General features: G+C 45.7%; 1 protein-coding gene across 1 annotated transcript in view; it reads right to left on the minus strand.

Annotated features, from left to right (window-relative positions):
• TYW1B (tRNA-yW synthesizing protein 1 homolog B) overlaps positions 1–20,856 on the minus strand; it is a 74,362-nt gene that overhangs the window by 47,960 nt on the left and 5,546 nt on the right. The window contains 3 exon segments of the mRNA XM_065694601.1: positions 12,652–12,673; positions 12,675–12,730; positions 14,675–14,714. Of these exon segments, the coding sequence (XP_065550673.1) occupies positions 12,652–12,673; positions 12,675–12,730; positions 14,675–14,714 (118 nt within the window).

The raw sequence follows: 20,856 nt of genomic DNA on the forward strand, positions 1-20,856 counted from the left end.
AACATGGGACACAGCTTCAAAGTGCCTCAAAATTCTAGCAGTCCTTCTGCAGTAATGCTGCCAGCTCAATATCCTCATGAAATAGTTCCATTATTAAAACTCAAAGACTATGAAATAGAAAAAATGGGATTCAAGAGGAATTTGGCTGGTTTTGCATGGAAATATTGGGATGTTGGATACACAGGCTTCAGGAGGGAATGGGTGCTACTGACAACAAGCTCCCAGAGGAAGCACAAGCCCCATCGTATGAATTAGCTGACAAAGTAGAAGACAAAAAAGCTCAAAGAATAACCTCCATGTCCTCCCACTCAGCGCACTTTCACGTCACTGCTTTTATTTCTGCTGAGTGTCTCTCACCAACCCCATCCTGCACTCCCCCAGCCTGGCAAAACCCTCCCTTGACAGCTCAGTGAGTAAGCACTGCTGGAGCTGCTCACTGCTTCCATCCAGGCAGAGCTCACTGCCTTTAGGGAACAAAGTCATTCCTCTGAGAACAGGGGTCACTTTACTGACTAGAATGGAAAGTCATTTATTAGCTACTGTTTTCGCAAGGCAACAGTTACCAAGTCATCACTTTTCACTCACTGAGACTGCAACTGGATTGGTAGGGGTGAAGGTACTTGAAGTAAGAAGAATGGTCCAATTTCAAGCCAAAGATACTCACTTCGCTTTGCACCTTGGTGACTTTGCACAGCCCATGTTCTCTAGAGCACCAGGAGCTATGGAGAGTCTCAGGCAGTGATATCCAGAGGGAACCAAACCTCTGCCAGGTGGGAATTGCAGCGCAGCACATGGAGAAGTATCTGTCTCCTGCTTACCAATTCCTCCTTCCACTGTTCCCCAGCTAGTCTGACAGGGAACACAGCCCTAGCGAAGGTGGCACCTCCTCACCCTCTGAGATGTGGAACCCACCCACCCAGTTCACATCCGACCATCGCAGACCCATGGGCTCCAGCAGCTCTTGGAAGCGGAGGAGTTCAGGCAGGAAGGGGGAGCAGCCTGCTCCTTTCCAAACCCATCCTCTACCAGTTTCCAAATGAAAGGGACCCACAAGTAACACTGCCCTAGGCTTGAGGAACAGGACAGGGACAGAGTGGAATAGATCCCCTGCCCCAGAGTAAAACTGCATCAAGGTTTTACCTCCAGCAAAAGATGAATTTGTTGGCACAGATCAGGCTGGGGATGGCCTCCATGCAGCAGTGGTTCTCAATTCTACCAAACTTGTGCTTGTAGCAGCTTCCTCGGAGCATTGACTAACAGCAAAGAGAGACAAACAAATACCAAGAACTTGTTTAATTTTCCAACTGTATATCAAGGCTGTGCATATGTCAGGGATTACCTGCATATTCTTTCCCTACTGCTCAGTGGAGACTTTCTTTGGGATCACCAGGACTCCTCAGGTGGAGGAAGGTAGATTAAAAGGTACCATTGTCATATTTCAATTTTTCTCTGGAGAGCAGTAAAGATTTGCTCTCGTTTATTATTATTTAACCGAGATAATGAAAGACAGTCTCTTCTTTGAGCAACTTGCATGCTAAATAGGAGTTAATGCCCGACGGGAAGGCTGCTGTGGTTCTGCTGGGAAGGGGAATGCAGCATCCTGCTGGAGCCACTCTCTGGTGTGAATGAGGGTTTATAAGGTCAGGGTATTTACTTAATTTATTGCTAGAAGCAATGCTCCAGCAGACAAATGAAAAGAATGGAGTTTTCAGGAGGGCAGCCTGGGAATTGATCCTTGTACTCTTTAGTGAGCTTTCACAGTAGTATTTCAGGCAGCTGAAGTGCTTCACCTGCTTCCTTTTGTTGCCTCATTCAGTTAAAAGCTTTGGTAAAGCACATTGCTATGCTGTGCTGTTGCAAGAGAGAAGTTATTGATTCTGTTGAAGTTTCTATCTGAAACAGTTGTAAATTTGGATCTTTCTTCTGAAAGGGCACATATAAACAGTCTCACTATACACTGATTTTTCCCCTCTGCTGTGCTCTGGGGAGAACCCCCACACACACAGTCCTGTGTCCAGCTCAAGGGCAACAACACGAGAGGGACATGGAGCCATTGGAGTGAGTCCAGAGGAGGCCATGGAGATGCTGGGAGGGCTGGAGCAGCTCTGCTCTGGAGCCAGGCTGAGAGAGCTGGGCTGGGGCAGCCTGGAGAAGAGAAGGCTCCTGAAGGGGAGACCTGAGAGCAGCTCCAGTGCCTAAAGGGGCTGCAGGGAACCTGGAGAGGGGCTTTGGACAAGGGGTGTAGGGACAGGACAAGGGGAATGGCTTTAACCTGACAGAGGAGAGACTGAGATGAGCTCTTAGGCAGAAGTTGTTCCCTGTGAGGGTGCTGAGGCGCTGGCACAGGGTGCCCAGAGAAGCTGTGGCTGCCCCATCCCTGGCAGTGCTCAAGGCCAGGTTGGATGGGGCTTAGAGCAAGCTGCTCTAGTGGAAGGGGTCTCTGCCCATGGCAGGAGGTTGGAACTGGATGAGCTTTAAGGACCCTTCAAACCCAAACCCATCTGTGATTCTATGATATTTAGAGTTTCCTAAGACACTCTTCCTAAAATTTGCAGCTTTTCTACTGTTTCTCAGAATATGACAGAATCATTTTAATCTGAGACATCATATGAAACTTAAAACTAATACTTTCAGCCCTGCTCCTGCTTTCTGCCGATATAAACCTCAAACAATCTTGCCAAATATACTCACATATTGGTGTGGATCTGAGTCAAAGCCACTGCCCGTAACCAATTTCAGCTCAATTTATTAGAGCGTTTTACATTCAATTCCTGCTTTAGCTAAAAATAGTAGGGTCCTACCTAAGCACACAGAGCTACTATTTGTTTTATGAAATGGCATTAGAGTGCTGCACTGAATTCCTGTTCTACAGTAAACATGGGTTCTCTGGTTTTCTGTCTTGGTCACAGCATTGATGAAGTTTGACAAGTTTTTCTTTAAACATTTCATGGCCTTCTCTGATGCTAAAAATGACAGAAGACAGAAACATTTGTAAGAGTAAACAACAGAAGCATCACCTGGCTCAGGATGTCTCACAAATACTCATGACAATGCAGCAGTGGGCTCCTCAAATTGCTCACAAGAACAAGTCTTCTGATGAACCAGTTCCTTGATACCAAGCATTTCAAGAGGAAACCCTCACTGCGGCCACTCACTTTGAGGATTGCCATTCAAAGAGCTCTTTTCAAAAATAATACATACAGCAAAGCAAGCCAAGAGACAAGGAACTCATCCCTGCAGGAGAATTAGGGATGTGCTGGCATCTTAATGAGGTGCCGATTGTCATAGTTTATTGTCCCCTAAATGCTGAAGCCCTTAATATGTTATATCAACATTACTCCCCAGGAATGTAACATCATGGAATTATGGACTAGTTTGGGTTGGAAGGGACCTTAAAGCTTATCCCATTCCAACCCCCTGCCACGGGCAGGGACACCTGCCACTGGAGCAGCTTGCTCCAAGGCCAGTCCAATACTGGCCTTGAACACTGCCAGGGATGGGGCAGCCGCAGCTTCTCTGGGCACCCTGTGCCAGCGCCTCAGCACCCTCACAGGGAAGAGCTTCTGCCTAAGATCACCCTTGATCTGCTGCTCACACTCTGGGGGTGCAGCCCAGCACATAATGGGGTTCTGGGCTCAAGAGCAGACTGAAGCTGTGTCATTGGGAGCTTTTTGTCATGCAACACCCCCAAGTCCTTCTCCTCAGGACTGCTCCATCCAGTTCCCACTCGCCTGTGGTCACAGTCCTAGAACAACAGGCTCAAGTGCCCTTGTGTGTCTGTTCCAGTGGAACAGCAGACTGTAGTATCTCTGTTTCAGGGACCTCACAGTGGTGATGAAACCTTCCCACTTTTCTCTGTGGCGGTTCTGCTCCTGCTGTGTATCTCAGGAAGCAGGAGTTATTTTAGCAGACAGCAGAATAACAGGAAAAAACAACAGAAAATGATGTTCCCAGCTCTTGGCCACGGTCACATGCTCACTTTTCGCAGTGGGATTTTAGTAGCTTGAAATGTAAAACTACAGCTTGGAAGATGAAATTTGGTTTTATTCAAATAATACCGTATTTTTAAACAGTATTTTATTTGGAAATTGTACTACTTGAGTGTCTACTTTTTTTCTTTCCATTTAGAAAATAAGGAAAGAGAGCATTTACCTTTGTCCATTGGCAGAGCTTCACCCCCAGATGGCTCCCAATTAGTTTGTAACCTGGAAACAAACAGAAAAATAATCAAACTATTGATTTGAACCTGCAATAATTCAAGCACAAAACGTACCAATCGGTACACCAAATTATTCAGCATCACAGTCTCAATGCTGCTCTTCCCCATTGGCCCAAGGTGATGCTACTCAGTGCCCACCCACATTTCATGCTGCGAGGACATGGGAGCAAAGGCCATGGCTGCACAAAGGACTTTGGACAACTTGAAACAGTTTCTTCTCCTGGGATATTTATATTGCTGTGTCTTGTTTGAATCAACAGGGGGTGGCCAGAAGCCTTCTCAGTGTGACAGGAAGGCAGACTAACAGGTCTAGCCCAGTGACATGGAACACCCCACTGATCCCAGGTGTACAGCATGTGGGAGGGAGCAGGACAGGGAACCAGAAGCATCCCCCCATCCCTAAGCCATCATCCCAGAACAGACTCTTCCCCAGAACCACAGAGACCTAATTCCACTGCTTCTTGGTAGGACTGACCAGCCTGGAGGACAGCATCTGATTCAGCAGTGAGGGCAGAGGCAAAGGACCACAATGCAGGGCTCAGCTTGAACCCAAATTTCACAGGTTCACCAATTCCACCTTCGCTGGCCACGGTGGAGCTGCAGAGAGGGAGCCGCTGCGTTATGCCCAGAGGAAAGCTGATTTCACATCACTTCCCCGCTCCCCAGCCAACATCAACACAATTTCATTCCAATTTATTGGTCCAGGAAGATTAATTCCACAGCGTTCGTTAAGCACTAAGTACTATTATTACCCAAACTGCTTGAGTCGGGTTATTTTCCTCTTTGAAAAAAGTGCTTAGGGACCAATATGTCTGAAGGATTAAAAGTCACTTCAAAAATCAGCATAAAAATAAGAGGGATTTGAGAAGCCTGTGTCATTCACGCAGCAGCACCCATATATTGATGGCCTGGCTGTCCCCAGCCCAGGACATCTCAACTGACTGCTTTAAGCTGATGTTTATATTAACACTTCGAAGAGAAAAATCGGGTTTTATGTGTCAAGTCTCCTTCCTGCCAACCAGCATGAACTTAACAGGGGAAAAAAGCCTTCTGCTCAGAGGAAGAACTGGCCTTCACCTCCTCCAGCAAGTAGCACAGTGATCCTGCTCATATGCCACCATGTCTCTCTTGCATGGTGAGGCCACAGGGGAGTGCAACTGTGCCTCAAAGTCCCCCACAGCTCTGAGGACACTGAGTCAGGAACTACAGTGAGAGCTGCACCAGGTAAGAATTAAACTGTGTGAAGACACACATGGCTGAGGACACTCCTGTCTCCTCACACCGGTTCTATCCTTGCTGGGGGTTAGGACAAGGGCTGTTTTAGCCAGCTCAGTCCCCTGAGGTGACTCTCCAGGAGACTGTATGCACAGCACAGGGGAGGTGGCTGCAGGAGCAAGCAGTGGGGACCCCGTGTTAGATGACAAAGGGGCCAATTGCCACATTAAGCAGGGATTTGGGGACATCAATGTCAGGCTGCTCCTATGTCCTAAGCTCCCTCTCCCCATTCAGCTCTGTGGGAATGGACAACATTTCAACCTCTTCCTCCTTAAATGAATAACCCCCTATACTGCAAGGAAGAAAGCAAGTGCTGCAAGCCAAAAAATCCTTGGTATTTCACATGGCCAATCATCCAACCCTCTCCTGAAGACATCAGCAATTCTAACATGAAAGTGACAGTCTCCAAAGCCACATGCTTTTTGGCACGCCTTTATCTACAACCGGGTGAGACCCAGAAGACCTTGTGGCAACTTCTGACCAACTTGTCAGAGGGATACCCCAATGCACAACTGCATTTGGCTGCATCACATCATCTCTCCCACCCGAGTCTGTCCTACTTACCCCTTCAGCATGTCTTTGCAAACAGGCTTCTCCAGCAAGGTCTAATCTCAATTGAGACCTCCATGTGCTGCTAAAATTTGTGTTCTCACAGGATTTCTTGACATGAAACCTTTGCCACATGTGAAAAGGGTGCTGCACTCCTGCTCCCTCTGCTACAGCTGAACAAGGCAGGCTCCTTGCTGATGCAACCAGCACAGCCCCAGCCTTATTTATTCCACTTTTCAGAATCCAGCAACAGTGTTCATGTAAGATCACTCTCTCACAAATCACTTGTCAGTAGAAGTAAGATAGCTGGTTTAAAATGGGGTTTAGATTAACATTAAATTGGAAATAGGACATGCTCACCCAGATCTGCTACCGAGTTGTTTGACGGAAGAGAGAAAGCAACTAAACTGAGCAAGGTGCCAAGCTCCGGAGCCTGAAGCCGCAGCACTTTCTTTTAAGTTACTTATATCAACTTCCACCATGTGGAACGCCCACAGCTTCCTTTGAAGGCCAAGAGAATTGTACACATTCAACATCAAAACTTCAGCCAGCTTCAGTGATGAGAAGGGGTTTACTCATCTTGTTTGCTGCTGCCAGGAGTCACAGCTACGGCTGCAGGAAGAAATGGCACATACTTGCAGAACTTCTCAAAACCACCGCACGAAGCTGTTGAATTCAGGTCTTCACCACACAGGTAACTGAGAGAAAAGGTGGTGACCATGCTAAGCCACCAAAGTGAGCACTGGCCACCCCATGCTTTTTCAGACTCGGAAGTTAGATAAACTAAATCATCAGAACATCTGTTATGCATCTGCTCTAAGTGAGCAGAGTCCCTCCAGCTCTGCAGAGCCTGTTTCTTCAAGCAGCTGCTTTACTGCTGGTTGGTAACACAGGCAGCCAAGGTAGTTTGGGCTAAAAGTACAAAGGCTTAAGCAAGACCAAGCAGTGCTAAGTTCTAAACCAAACACATAAGGATGTGCTCAAGAATCAGTCTGAGGGGCTTCTCAGTTCTGTTTCCCCACAGTAGCTTCTGCTGAACAACCCTTGTGAAAGCTAAGTCCAACTCATCTCTTCCACCAGCTTTGCCACAACTTCACTGGGGCTCTGCCAAGGGAAACAAGGGAAAAATCAAACCTTACCAACAGCCCAGAAGTCTGCACCTGCCAGGACTCCCCATGAACATGTTCACTTCTCTGCTCTGAAGGTATATTACTCATGAGCAGTCACTCTAAGTGAATATTTGGATACAACACCTTCCAAACAATACGGACTGTTGTCTCAATGGGACTCTGCTCACAGTCCTGGTGCGCCTTCAGCTATTAGGGCTGAACAAACACAATCTACTTATTATTTCTACAGCCTAATATTCAAAGGACTCCTTAAATTATAAGCAGGCTCATAGTAATCAGCTCAACTCCCAACTAAAGTCTAATCTGAAGTCTGCATATTAGTTGATCCCGCTCTAGATGATAAATTCTGAATGAGCTAGAAGCCTGCCAAATGTCACCGAAATGAAATGTCACTTTATTTACTATAATAAGACACGAATTGAGCTTTTAGACAAGCTTCTGGGTGAAGAGAGTGTTATCAAGCAGTAACACTAAGCTGATAAACATTTGGACCAGGTTGCTCTAAGCCCTGTCCAACCTGGCCTTGAGCACTGCCAGGGATGGGGCAGCCACAGCTTCTCTGGGCACCCTGTGCCAGCACCTCAGCACCCTCACAGGGAAGAGCTTCTGCCTAAGAGCTCATCTCAGTCTCCCCTCTGGCAGGTTAAAGCCATTCCCCTTGGCCTGTCCCTACATCCCTTGTCTGAAGTCCCTCTCCAGGTTTCTTGCCAGCCCCTTTAGGCACTGTAAGGCTGTTTCTTTTATTTAAGCTTATTTTCCTTTATTATACGTGGGGTAATTCTACCAGCTCCAGTAAGTACATAAGAGAAGAATCAGGCCTGCAATGTCAAGCTTTCATCAGCTACTCTGCCCCTGATAAGCTGCTACATCTGCACCAGTGAATTAGTATTGCATTGAGTCAGCAGCAACTCCTGGCAGCTTCCACACTGTGGGACTTCAGCATCTTCTGCCTCCTGGATTCTTCTCGTAGAAGTCTGTATTCACCGTTTATTTACACAGGTATTTTCTAAGGAAGTGCAAGAAAGTTCAGTAAGCTTCATTTTGCCTGGTTTCAGTCACTGCATTTATTCTGCTTTCTAAGAATCATTCGTTATTTGGCAAACTGATTTTCAGGCTTCCCATGGCTAACATTTGAATGTTGTGGCACATTTCAGGGACTGCACCAGTGTTACTAATCCCTGACCCAGCTGTGAGCTGCTAGTGCCACCTGGAGTTTCATAGCTCTACAAAAAGGACATAGGATCCCAAAGACCAAAAACCCCTCCTGCTGCAACTCTGTGCAAGGTCTTTGCACAATGGATCTCACTTCCAAGGTCTGCACGCTCACAAAGCTCAGCACGGTGAGCCAAGCTTAGGTGGTCAGAACTGCTCAGAGCTGCAGGCAGTGGAACCTCAAACAGGGAATGGACAGCAGAAGCCAACAAGTGCTTCTAAAAACCTAATCACAAACAAGGTTGGTAAGCACATGAAAAGCCCAGTCTTCAATATTTTTCTGAAGTAAGCCTCTTGATTGCCCATATACACTGAAAAACAGAGATCTGAGTATACCTGTATATCATCCATGAAGGCAAAGCATGAAAATAATTGTTGTTGAGGTAGCCCAAGCTATTTGAGATACAAGCTGCCTCCTAATATCACCTGCCTTCAGATACAAGTAAAATAGAAGTATCCTGGACACGCTGGTGCTAAACTGTAGACTCACTTAACCAGGAAAGACAGAACAATCCAACTGGACAACAGGAAAACTGTACCTGTGGTAGCAGAGACACCACAGACTGATACAATATCAGTGGGGTCCATCTTTGGGTATCTTCAATCCTTTCCCTTTGCACTGCCCACAAGAAAAACACAGTTTCATTTAGTAGTGCTACAGGAGAAAAGAACAAAGCAAAAAGCCTGTCAGAAATACATGGTACGAGCAGCTTAAGAAATCCAGGTCATTGGAATCTTCTAAGCAAGCAACTGACTTGCTGGGGCTTTGAGTTTGGTTTCTGTCTGGTTTATTCCTGCACATCCATAAGAAGCACACAGTCGACTTGAAGCACCGCTAAATACAACTGCCCTAATAGGGATGATGGAACTGCCTGTCACTGGGTGACATCATGCTTAACCACCAAACACTTCAAAAAGTCAGCTGCAGGAAACAGCTTCCTCCCAGCTTCCCCCCAGCTGCCAGCCTTTGCTTTTGTGTCCAGCACCACTCATTTGGCTTCAGTCTGGCCATCACTATCAAGAAAACATTTGGCACATCAAAGAGTGGTAAAGACTAATGGGGGTCAACCTCTCCAACAGAGCACAGTCATTGTGCTGCTGCTGTACTGACTTCAGGGCAGCAAGAATTACAAGAGTTAGTATTTTGGTCTCATAAAATAAGGACAGCTGATACAGGGGACACTGAAGGAACCACCATGGATTCACACTGCGACTTTTTACAGTCACAAGAAGGATGTGGAGCTGTTGGAGTGAGTCCAGAGGAGGCCACGGAGATGCTGCGAGGGCTGGAGCAGCTCTGCTCTGGAGCCAGGCTGAGAGAGCTGGGCTGGGGCAGCCTGGAGAAGAGAAGGCTCCTGAAGGGGGGACCTGAGAGCAGCTCCAGTGCCTAAAGGGGCTGCAGGAAACCTGGAGAGGGGCTTGGGACAAGGGAGGTAGGGACTGAACAAGGGGGAATGATTTTAACCTGCCAGAGGGGAGACTGAGCTCTGGAAAGTTAAACTGCACCACATACACAATCCTGCCCTAAACAGGCCAAGCGAAAAAAAACCTTCCAGCCTAGTAGGGGTTGTTTCAAGAACATACAAGCAACTGTGGAAAGCCAATGCAAATGTGTTCAGCTGTGTCTAATCACCACAGAAAACACTAATAGGAAAAGTTTGCTTCTATTTTCAGTTTATTTCTGGACATCTACTTAAACAGATGAGATTACTAAAGCATTCACACTGCAAAATGGTACCACTGCAAATATAACACACAGCCAAATAACTTCTGTCAGCCTCTCCCTCTTGCTATACTTGTTACTTGGAGTCACTAAATAGTTTGTGCTGTGTTTGTATTTTATACAAGACTGAACACGGATGAAAAGGGAATCAGCATTTTCTCCCAACATAAGATTGGCCATGACTTTAAAAAGCCACTTATTACAGAGCAACGTTTATAAAGGTATTTGCAGCCAGGCAACTAACACCCGCACAACCCAATAGGTAAGGCTATATTTAGCTGAAATTCAGTGCCAGGGCTAAAATAAAACCACTGTTTAAGCAATATTCAGTTAACCAACAGGAAAGTAAATTTGTCTGAAGGTGAACCAAAATAGTGAGCATTGCAACAGTCTGAAGAGACGCTGTTCAAAGGCAAACTCCTGGTATGCAACTACAACTTCCAAGAACAGCTTTCTCCTGAATCACTAGGACTAGTTTTTCCTTCTCTTGGGCTAATTATGCCCTCAGGGATAATCTTGAAAAGACAGTGAACCTACACCTAAAGCAACCAGTTTTGTCTATGTTGTACTTATTATTCTGGGGGGAAAGGTGCTGAGGGAAGGAGGGAGTTGTTTTATTTTTGTAGCCACATAAGCCTGCCTTGTGTTACTTGCAAGGAAACATATGACACTCCTCTTCCCCCTCACAGTTAATTTGGGAACTTGGCTGGAAGGATTCTAGTCTAGATTCTTCTAGTGGAAGGTGTCCCTGCCTATGGCAGGGGGTTAGACCTGGTTGAGCTTCAAGGGCCCTTCCAACCCAAAATACTCTGTGATTCTGTGATTTGGAGATAACGAATTCCTGGCCTCTGGAACATCACAAGTTCTCTGTGGAGCTTTCCCTTGTGTCAAAGGAATTATGGGAGGAAGATGACCTTCCCCCCAACACTGTTTTCATTCTCCAAATGGCCACTTCTACAGACCATCAGAAAAGCACAGTTTCATTCACTGCCCAATACCAAACGAGTACAGACTGGGTCAGTGTGAAACACTCCAGGGACTACCGCAGCACAAGGCAGAGCCAGCACAGACCGTGCAATGCAGAATAGCCCATCTCAAGTTCCTGTGTACTAAAGCAACATGAGATGCCTGGGGGACTTGGTGCACCCTTCCATGGAGTCAGTCGCCTCTCCAACGTCTAAAGCAGGGGACTTGCCGCAGACAAAAACACTTCCCTCCCCACTGCCCAGCTGTAGACAGCCCTGTCTCCAGCAGCACACTCCAGGGCTGCCAGAACCACCAGTCCTGCCTGCAGGCAGACAGAACAATGAGACTTCTGGATCAAACACAGACACTAGTAACTAAATAAGCAAATAAATAAGAAACCTAAGGCTGTAACAGCGCTGCGGCGGCTCTGCAGCACACTGCAGTCTAACTGCCACACTGCAGCCTTCAGAATTGAAACTGAAAAGATGTATTGAACCAGCCTCCTACAACCTCTCCATTGGTCCCAGCAGCACCGCTATGGACACAAAGAGGAGGAAGAGTCACTGCCACTCCTTGCCCAGCCTTCACTTTGTTCCTTCAGACTACAAATCTAAAGAATGGCTCTTTATTTTATAGCTGTGCTATATGGAAAATGTATGTGAATAGCTGTGTTAATGGAAAAAAAAAGACAACAATGACCATGAGTACCACCAGTCACCTACAAAAGCTCGGGCTGATCCTGTGGAACAAAGGTATTGGGATCCCACAGCTGCTGGACTCACACAGAAGGCAGTTAGAACATCAGAGCTCTGAAGCAAGGTGCCTCCACTGCAATAATCACAAGTGTGTCCTCAGCAGCATCAGGAGAGATACTATCTGTTTAGTAAGCAAGAAACACTGCACACACTCTCATCCTAAGAAATGAAAGAAATAAAGACTAAACTGCCTCCAGTCTCCAGCTGAACAGAAGCTCCCATCACCCTTCTCCTGACTCTGCCACTCAGAACTGAAGCTTCTGAACTGCAGGACCCTCAGTCCAGCTCTTCTTAAGCTTGTCTTCCTTTGTTTTAAAAAGGGCATTAGGTTTTCCAGAGCTCATTGGAAGGCCACTGATCCAATCAGTGAATTGGTGAAGTTCCATTGAACTACTCTCTTTTCTGGAACTTAATTTTCAGTAACAAAATCAGAGTTTGAAATGGAAATAAAAGCAGGGGAAAGCTGATCTTTAAGTGGTCTTTAAGGAACACATGCTCTCGGAGCAAAAGACATGCGGGACTATTGTCTTCTCTCCCAAGCTGCCTTAGCAGCACATTAAACCCTCTGAGCTCTGATACACTCGCCACACTCAGAGTGCACCATGCTCAGATGTGTTATTCAGCTTCAGATTCCTACCCTGCAACAATCAGGTACAAACGGCCCCTGCGTAAGCCCCGTCCTGCTTCTGGTCAGAGCCTGCCATGACTGAGCACCCAGAGCAGTACCTCTAACAGAGAACACCATCTGTCACTTAGTCTGTTAAAAGTCTATCTCTAAGACTTCAAAGCCTGGGCCACCATCTGCTCTTTGTAGAACCTCACCTTGTTTTGTGAGTGCTCCTTTCGAGAGCTGGGGTTATCAGCACTCACTCACCACCCTCCTCCTTCCTCCCAGCATTTTCTGGAGGCAAGCTCATTCCTGTATCTCCCTCCTTGAGCTACATTCTTTCTGTTTAAAGACAAGGAATTACAATCATTTAGGTCCAAGCATCACATTTTAAACACTGTGGCACAGTTCAGACACACACTTGCTAAGCTTAAAACTGACACACAGTATCCACACATTAATTCCTGCATTCCTGTAACCTGCCTTTTATCCCTCTTCCCATCAGATTCTGACCCCTCAGTGATTTAAGACAGGAAATATATTTAAAATAGATAGATAGATAGATAGATAGATAGATAGATAGATAGATAGATAGATAGATAGATAGATAGATAAAAGTCATCACCACACCAATACCCAAGTGGATTTGTTCTAACACAGCAACAGCTTTGAGCAACCTGGGCTAGTGGAAGGTAGATAGGGGAGAACTAGATGAGCTTTATATTCCCTTCCAACCCAGACCAGCCTGATTCAATAACATTCTCTAGGACATTTTAGGAAACAAGCTGTTTGCACCTCATCCGAGAGTGAGTGGGACCCCCAGGGTTTAAGCCCAAGTGTTTCATGACTGCACGTAACCTCGTATCTCCACCAAGCACAAACCAGAGGGAACAAACCATTGCCTGCAGTGACAAGCATCTATTGTTCCAATTATCGGGGACAGGTCAGCAAGAAAACCACACCACTACCATGACTTAGCCCAGGAGTTTACAGAGTTGTGCCCTCCACAAGTCACCTCAGCCTGCAGCCATGTGCAACCACAGCCACCATCAAAAGCCCTGCAGGAAAACATTGTTCCCCAGCATCCCACCTAAGTCTGGCCTCCAGCAGATGCCACTTTATGGACACAGTAGAGCCCTTGGAGCTTGCTTCAAACCACATGCAGGATCACATATTAGCAGAGTTCCAGATAGGAGAAGCAAACCCCAGCACATAGCAAGTTGTGAATCACTCGCTGTTTAAGTGTCGCTTCTGAGACTTTATGGGTATTTATTGTTTTACATCTGCACAAAGAAGCATGAAAGTGTAAATAATTACTTTGATATTTCATACAGGTTGTAATCCATCAGCCCTTTATGGCTGGTTTTGAAATATTAAAGGAGTTATGGATAAACAGCAACCAAAAACCAACTGAGGACATTTTGTTTTCACAAAATTGAGGTTAACTCCCATCCAAGCTTTCTTCATGCCAAAGACATCAAGAAGTTCATACAAACACTTCCAGTTTGAGCCTACCCACCACCTGCTGGCATCACAAAGGAAACTACAGATTTCTTGAATCTGAGCAAAATTTCACAAAATTAAGGTGCCCCAGAAGAAAAAAGAAAAAGAAAAAACACTCACCCACCCAAGCAATCAAAAAAACCCCAACCCCACAGACTCAGAGCCTCAAGGACAGCACAGTCCCTAATAAGCACCTGAAAAGGAAATAGGAGCCATAGGAAATAGGACCATTTAGGGACAGAGGTTATTACCTTTCTTATTCATCTTGAGTAAAACTGTTCACAGTTTCAGGAGGCTGATCAGGAAGGTGTTTTCTAATGAACAGTAACACAACGTGGTCCAAGCTGTTTCCATCTTCTACTTCCCTTTCACTCTGCTGAACTTTTGGGTGGGATTTCATTGCTTTCTATAACACAGCAGAACTTCCCTGAAAGGCGGCGCTACGAAGTACCTGTCATTTACTGGGTTTAAAAGCTCATTTCTTGAGACTTGATTTGTCAGCAAGATGCTTCAACAGTAAAATATTAATCCTAGAATCCCAGACTGGTTTGGGTTGAAGGGACCTCAAAGCTCACCTAGCTCCAACCCCTGCCACAGGCAGGGACACCTCCCACTAGGTTCTCCAACCCCCAGAACGTCTCCATGGCCTCTGGACTCACCCCAGCAGCTCCACGTCCCTCTTGTGTTGTTGCCTCAGAGCTGGATCAGGACTGCAGAAGGGTCTCCCCGGAGCGCAGAAGAGGGGGAGAATCCCCTCCCTCGACTGCTGCTCACGCTCTGGGGGTGCAGCCCAGCACACGGGGGGGTTCTGGGCTCAGGTGCATGCTGCCGGGTCATGGGGAGCTTCTTGTCAACCAACACCTTCAAGCCCTTCTGCTTAGGGCTGTTCTCAATCCATTCTGTACCCAGCCTGTGCTCATGCTTGGGATTGCCCAAACCTAGAAGCAGGACGTTGCCCTTGGCCTTGTTGAACTCCACGAGGTTTGCACTGCCCCACACATAGGAAGGAATGAAGGAGATAAAAATCTTCATCTTTTAACTAATAAGTATTAAACAAAGAGCTTCTCCTCCAACCAGCTGCCATTTAAGCCAGAACTAGGCCCAGTCATTCAGCTGAAAAGGAAAGGTACCATCTACACACAGATTTTTGAGCTACTCGGAGCAAAATGCTATGCAGGATTTCAAAGTGGACACATGCTGGCCTGTCTGCTCTACAATCTCATGCCAGGTTAAGTCTCCCAGAAGAATAAAAGCTGCATTATGGAAAACATAGAATCATATCATAGAACATTTTTTGTTGAAAAGGACCTTAAAGAGCATCTGGTTCCAACCCCCTGCCATCATAATATTAGAAATGCAGCGATTGACTTAAGTACAAGTGAAACATCCTGCCCAACACAGCCTTCAGATACAGGAAAAGTCTGTCTGAATTTAACACGTTTGCCTGTTCTGCAATGCCTGAGGAAAGCACCTGAACTTAAGAACTACAAGCAAAACTGTCTGGCTGGCAGGGCAAAACCACATTTCGATAATCATTTTTCCTCACAGAGATGATAATTCCCTCCCACATACTCACCATCCTGATGTGAAAGCCTGTAAGGAAAATGATTTGTTTTTCCCTTAGCTGCAATACCCCACTTGTTCAGTTTGGCAAGTGACTGACTTCAGGTATTTCTTGTGGGAAATGGGATTCGCAGCCCTGTGAGTTTTACTTATTTGCTTAATAAACATTTCATATCTATTATTTAGGGTTTGAGTGCTGAGAGCAAAGTTAACTTTGCACAGCGCAAACTTCTCAAGTTCTGATTTAGCAGAAAGCCCTGCAGAAAATCCAAGACAAATTACAGGCTTTCCATAACAAATGAAGCAAGCAGTGACAAGAGCCAGCTTTTCTGGCCCTGGAAATACTTCACCACCAAAAAAACTGAGGAGTCATCCTCTGGTCTGTGATGACAAAGGATGAGAAAACATGTTGACAGCTGAGAAAACATGAGGATAGGCTCCAACTCCCTAGTACCTTCAGGCTCAGCACAGCTCCTGCTGCAGGAAGGGGTTTTGCTACTGCCATAGAAGCAGACCTGAATAAAAGCAACTGAACTTCAGATATAAGGACTTATGATCACCTCCTCTACAGGTGAAGGCAAAAACCCTACCTCTACCCTTTCGCTGCTATACAGGCAAGGCAGCACATAGTGTATGGGAAGACAGAAGCCCATTTTCGATGGGTCAAGAGCAGAGGATATTTGACACAGGGCACAGTCACAAGCAAGGGTCTCTGGGCTTGTTCAGCCTGGAGAAGAGAAGGCTCCAGGGAGACCTTAAAGCAGCTCCCAGTGCCTCTCAAGGGCTACAAGAAACTTGGAGGGGGGCTTTGGACAAGGGCCGCCAGGGACAGGCCAAGGGGAATGGCTTTAACCTGACAGAGGAGAGACTAAGATGAGCTCTTAGGCAGAAGCTCTTCCCTGTGAGGGTGCTGAGGCGCTGGCACAGGGTGCCCAGAGAAGCTGTGGTTGCCCCATCCCTGACAGTGTCCAAGGCCAGGTTGGACACAGGGGCTTGGAGCAACCTGCTCTAGTGGAAGGTGTCCCTGCCTGTGGCAGGGGGCTGGAACTGGAAAAGCTTTACCGTCCCATCCAACCTAAACCACTCTATGATTCTATGCCAAGGCAGAGGTGTTGCTGCCCCTTTGACAAATCACAGCTCAAGTGTTTCAAAAGATTTCCTACAAATATGCCTACCAAACTCATCCACTGCCACATCCAAACATGACTCACAGAACATACAACTGCCACTTCTCCTCTTTGATGTAGTCTCTCCATGAAGTCAATGTACCCATTTTATTACATCCAGGTCTTCAAACAATATTGCAGGGGTACAAAAGAATAGAAGACCTAAACAGCATGCAAAGTAGTATTCCCTAAGTTAAATTAGTTTATCATTTTTAGCCACATGGCTCAATATATTGATGTGCCTTGGCTGAAAAATCATGCTTCCAAGAAGTTTCTACTCACAGAAGGAAAATGACACCCAGAATAACCCATTTCTGCCATACCATCTTTCCTACTTAACCTCCCAGAGGCCAAACAAGAGGGAACCCCTGGCCTTCTCATGATTTATAGTCTCATCCATCAAAAGGCTCCAGGGCTTCTTAACAAGCGAAAGGCACAAACTCTAAGAAAACAATAATCAAGAGCTGGAGCCAGGACTAACAGAACCAGCGCTGAGGGAAAACACTGGCAAGGCTGTCAAAGAAAAAGCCTGTCTGGCAGCAAGGAACATTAGTACAACATTCCCAGTGGAGCTGTTAAATGGAGTATTAAAGTTCATGGATTACACGAAGGAAGAGTTGAAGTTCACACCCACAGAGCTCTGGAAGCAATACTGCAGTTGCAAGAGGACAGATAGAAGAGCTGACAACTTGCTCAGGCTCATCCATCAGTGGCACCGCAGGCAAGAACCACCTGGGGGTTTTGTGGAAGTGGATTAGAGGTAGGAGAAAAGGAGTTTGAGCTTGGTCAGAGTATGCTGAGTGACTTTAATTCTTTGGGAACTAACTTTGAGCAAGACTGTAATCTTAGATCTTTGGGGAACTAACCTCGAGCAAGAAAAGTGGAGCAAAGCAGAACAAAGAGGACAAAAATGGGAAGTAGAAGAAGGAACTGAGAAGTGAGGAGAAGGTCAAAAGGAAGATGTAGAAAAGGCAGACTAACCGATTAAAAGCTTGTATTGCAGTGTGGACAGCAGCAACTAACCAATCACATTGTAGCTCTGAGCGTGTGGACATAATCTAAAATGTAGATAATCTTTGTAATCTGAAGTAAAAAGGTCTTTGACTTGCAATCGGAGTCTGTGTCTTAAATCCCCTCAATTAGACATCAGGCTGCCCACAGCAACAGCGCTTGGCTCCTTGCAAAACAACCTTCTGCAGGACTAAAACACACAGGAAAAGACCAGGACAAGGAGCAGACTCCCACACAGATACTCTTGAACACAACAAAAGAGGAGCAGAACCTTGCTAGTGCACATTGGCATCTTCCTGCTCCAGGTACAAAGCTCTGGCTTGTCACAACCCAGCTGAACAGATGGTGACAGCACTACAGTTTTCTCAGCTCACAGATGAAAGGCCTTGCCAGTCTTATACAGCACAGGATGCTCTCATTGCTGTCAGTCACAGGGAGAATGGCTTTGAGCAAGTGAGCACAAAGATGAATACTGGAACCTTGGACTGAGTGATCTGTGAACCAGTAAACACCCCAACAGCAAGAAAACCTTATTAAAAGTAGCTACCAGAGTCAACATAACCACAGGCTCCATACCCGCTTCAGGTACGCTCAAAAGCCTGAAGCAAAAAGATGCCAAGGTTTGAAAGCATGACAGCTGAGAGATGGGGGTTTTGGCAATCCATTACCCTGCCAGGACTGACAGAGAATGTATCTTGATCAAGAGCAAAAATCACGGCATGCATTTTCAAGAACTGTCCTGAAATGGGAAAAGCCCCTGAGAAGTTCTTGGGAGTGAGACTTTTCCTCCTGGAATAGACACCTTTGTGACTTTTCAATAACCAGCTGGAAGGAAGTCTTCATCCCCACCTACCTCCCCATGCTATAGAGTAATAGAAGGTCCCTTACATTATGCTGAGCCAGCCAGTACTAGCTACCAGCCAAAGCAAGGATGCTATTCAAGCAGACCTGCAGCTCAGCCTCCACATGGGGAATCTTGCATTTTCTTCTGTTTGAAAAGTCAGTGCTGAGGGTTTTGGACATATACAACAGCATCTGAAAACCCAAATTCATGCAGACGCATAATGAGGGAAGACTTCAGCTGCTCTCCAACCACATCAGTCTGCGAGGGCACTGCACATCTGCGAAATACAGAAGGATAAATTGATCCCACCAACATCCATTTTCTTGTAGGTTCAACCTCAGACAGAATCCTTGCAGATAAAACAAATCCCAGGTCACAGCTCTAAAAATCCATCTGCATGGCTCCAGCGGGGTTGAAGGTTGCTTCCCTGAGCTACAGTATCTCTGCTCTGCTGGAGGCAAAGCTTTACAAGGGGTCATTAAGCCACAACTCCATTTGCTGCACAGTTCCGCCAGCGTTTGATTTGGGAAACTTCCTTGGACAAACCATAAAGACTGATTCCCAAAGGAAGCAAAAGAAACAAAACTATAAATGTGCCTGTATCCACCCAAAAGTGACTCGCTTATATTTGAAAACTAGGCCATATAGTCACATTTTTATTCCTTTCTTCTGTGCTACATTAATCACAACTAAAATCCAAGCAAATGTGATTTAACCAGCGACCCAAAGTCCCGCTTTCCAAAATCACAGGCCAGAAAGTCGGGAATAACTCAGCCCTTCACCCTCTGAAGGGGGACACAGCTCAGTTCCATGCACACAACCACACCAACTGCTTTGCCAGCAAAGCCTGGCGCTTCACACCTGGGCTCTTCTGCATGCTTTCAGGGTAGCCAATATCATACCACATGTCAAAGACAATGTACAGCCTGAGGTTACCTTTAACGTATTTCTTCTTTTTTCCCCTTATTTATCAGGGACTCGCAAGTCCTGTGTAGAAAAGGCAAGCCAGAAGAGCTCTTGTAATGTTATTTATAATCCTTTTCAATAGCCAAGGTTTAGAGAAGAAAGATTCAAAGGAAAAGTTGAAGTGTCCCTGTGACAAATCTGGATTTTAACGCTAGGAATAGTCCCTAAGCAGTTAAAGGATATTTATCAAAGCTTGTTATAAAATGTAAGCTCACACTGAACTCTGAGCCAGAGCAGCAAAGGTTAAAGCCCAGCCAAATGAGCTGCTCAGAGAAGAGCACATTGTTCCTATGGGAATATTTCACCCATTAAAAGTTACAGGAAATTTTTGGAGAGCTCTAAACATGTACATCATTTTTAGCTGATTTTAAATCTGACAGTTAAGTACCCCAGCCTCATGCAGGTAGCTTAAAATACAGCTAACAATTCTTGCAGACTCTTAAGTTTCTGCCTGCAACTCAAAGTTGCAAACAACCATTTTTCTGTAAACCTTATACCTTAACCACCTTATACCTTAACATTCACTTTCAAATAGGAACTTTTTCAAGCCCCATTTCAAATAGAACTTCACCAGAAATTTCTTCACCCAGTGTCAGCAAAGTTTGGTCTTTCATAGGCATCATATGCTCACAAAGGGGGAGATGGACAGTCCCAGTGATGGTGAACAGCTTCCATAGAATGGCTTTTTATGTGAGAGTGCCAAAAGGGATCAGGAAAAGTTCCCCCATGGCAAATAGACGTAGAAGGAAAGAAACTTCTTGACCATATACTGTTTCCTGTAAACCCCATCTCATTCTTGCTCTCTCACACAGCCCCTCCTGTGTATTTACATTGCAAATGTGACTGTCAGCATCATTAAACTTTTTGTTTGGGTAAACAAGAACATTAATCTCAAAACTGTGTCAATAAAATATGCCCATTTGATTGCTTCCCAGCCCATCAACAGAAAATTAGGGTATTATTAGCACTATTACTCGTGCCTGCAGTTTATAAATATGAAGGTTAATAAAGCCATTTCATTCCCTGGGAACAAGTCTAGATTGAGCTCTTTCCAGTTTATCACAGTCTCCCAGCTGTGGGAGATAATCTACATTAAGAAACAGTGTCCCTATGATTAATAGTAGTCCTGCAGGCCGCAAACACACCCATTAGATTTCACATTTTATCTGATGAATACATTTCAGGGGAGTAGCTTTGGAAGACAAGGAAGGTGTGCCACAACTGTAGAAGTCCACTTACTAAATTCACAAAGAACCACCACTGCCTTCTGCTGGTGCATAAAAGTCATTTGGAGAACAGGTTCAGCATAGAAACAAGCAGCTAGAAGGATAGTAAATACAGAAAAAGACCAGACCTTCACCCACCTA

This window comes from Lathamus discolor, chromosome 14 (genome assembly GCF_037157495.1).
Source record: "Lathamus discolor isolate bLatDis1 chromosome 14, bLatDis1.hap1, whole genome shotgun sequence".
Taxonomy (NCBI): Eukaryota; Metazoa; Chordata; class Aves; order Psittaciformes; family Psittacidae; genus Lathamus; species Lathamus discolor.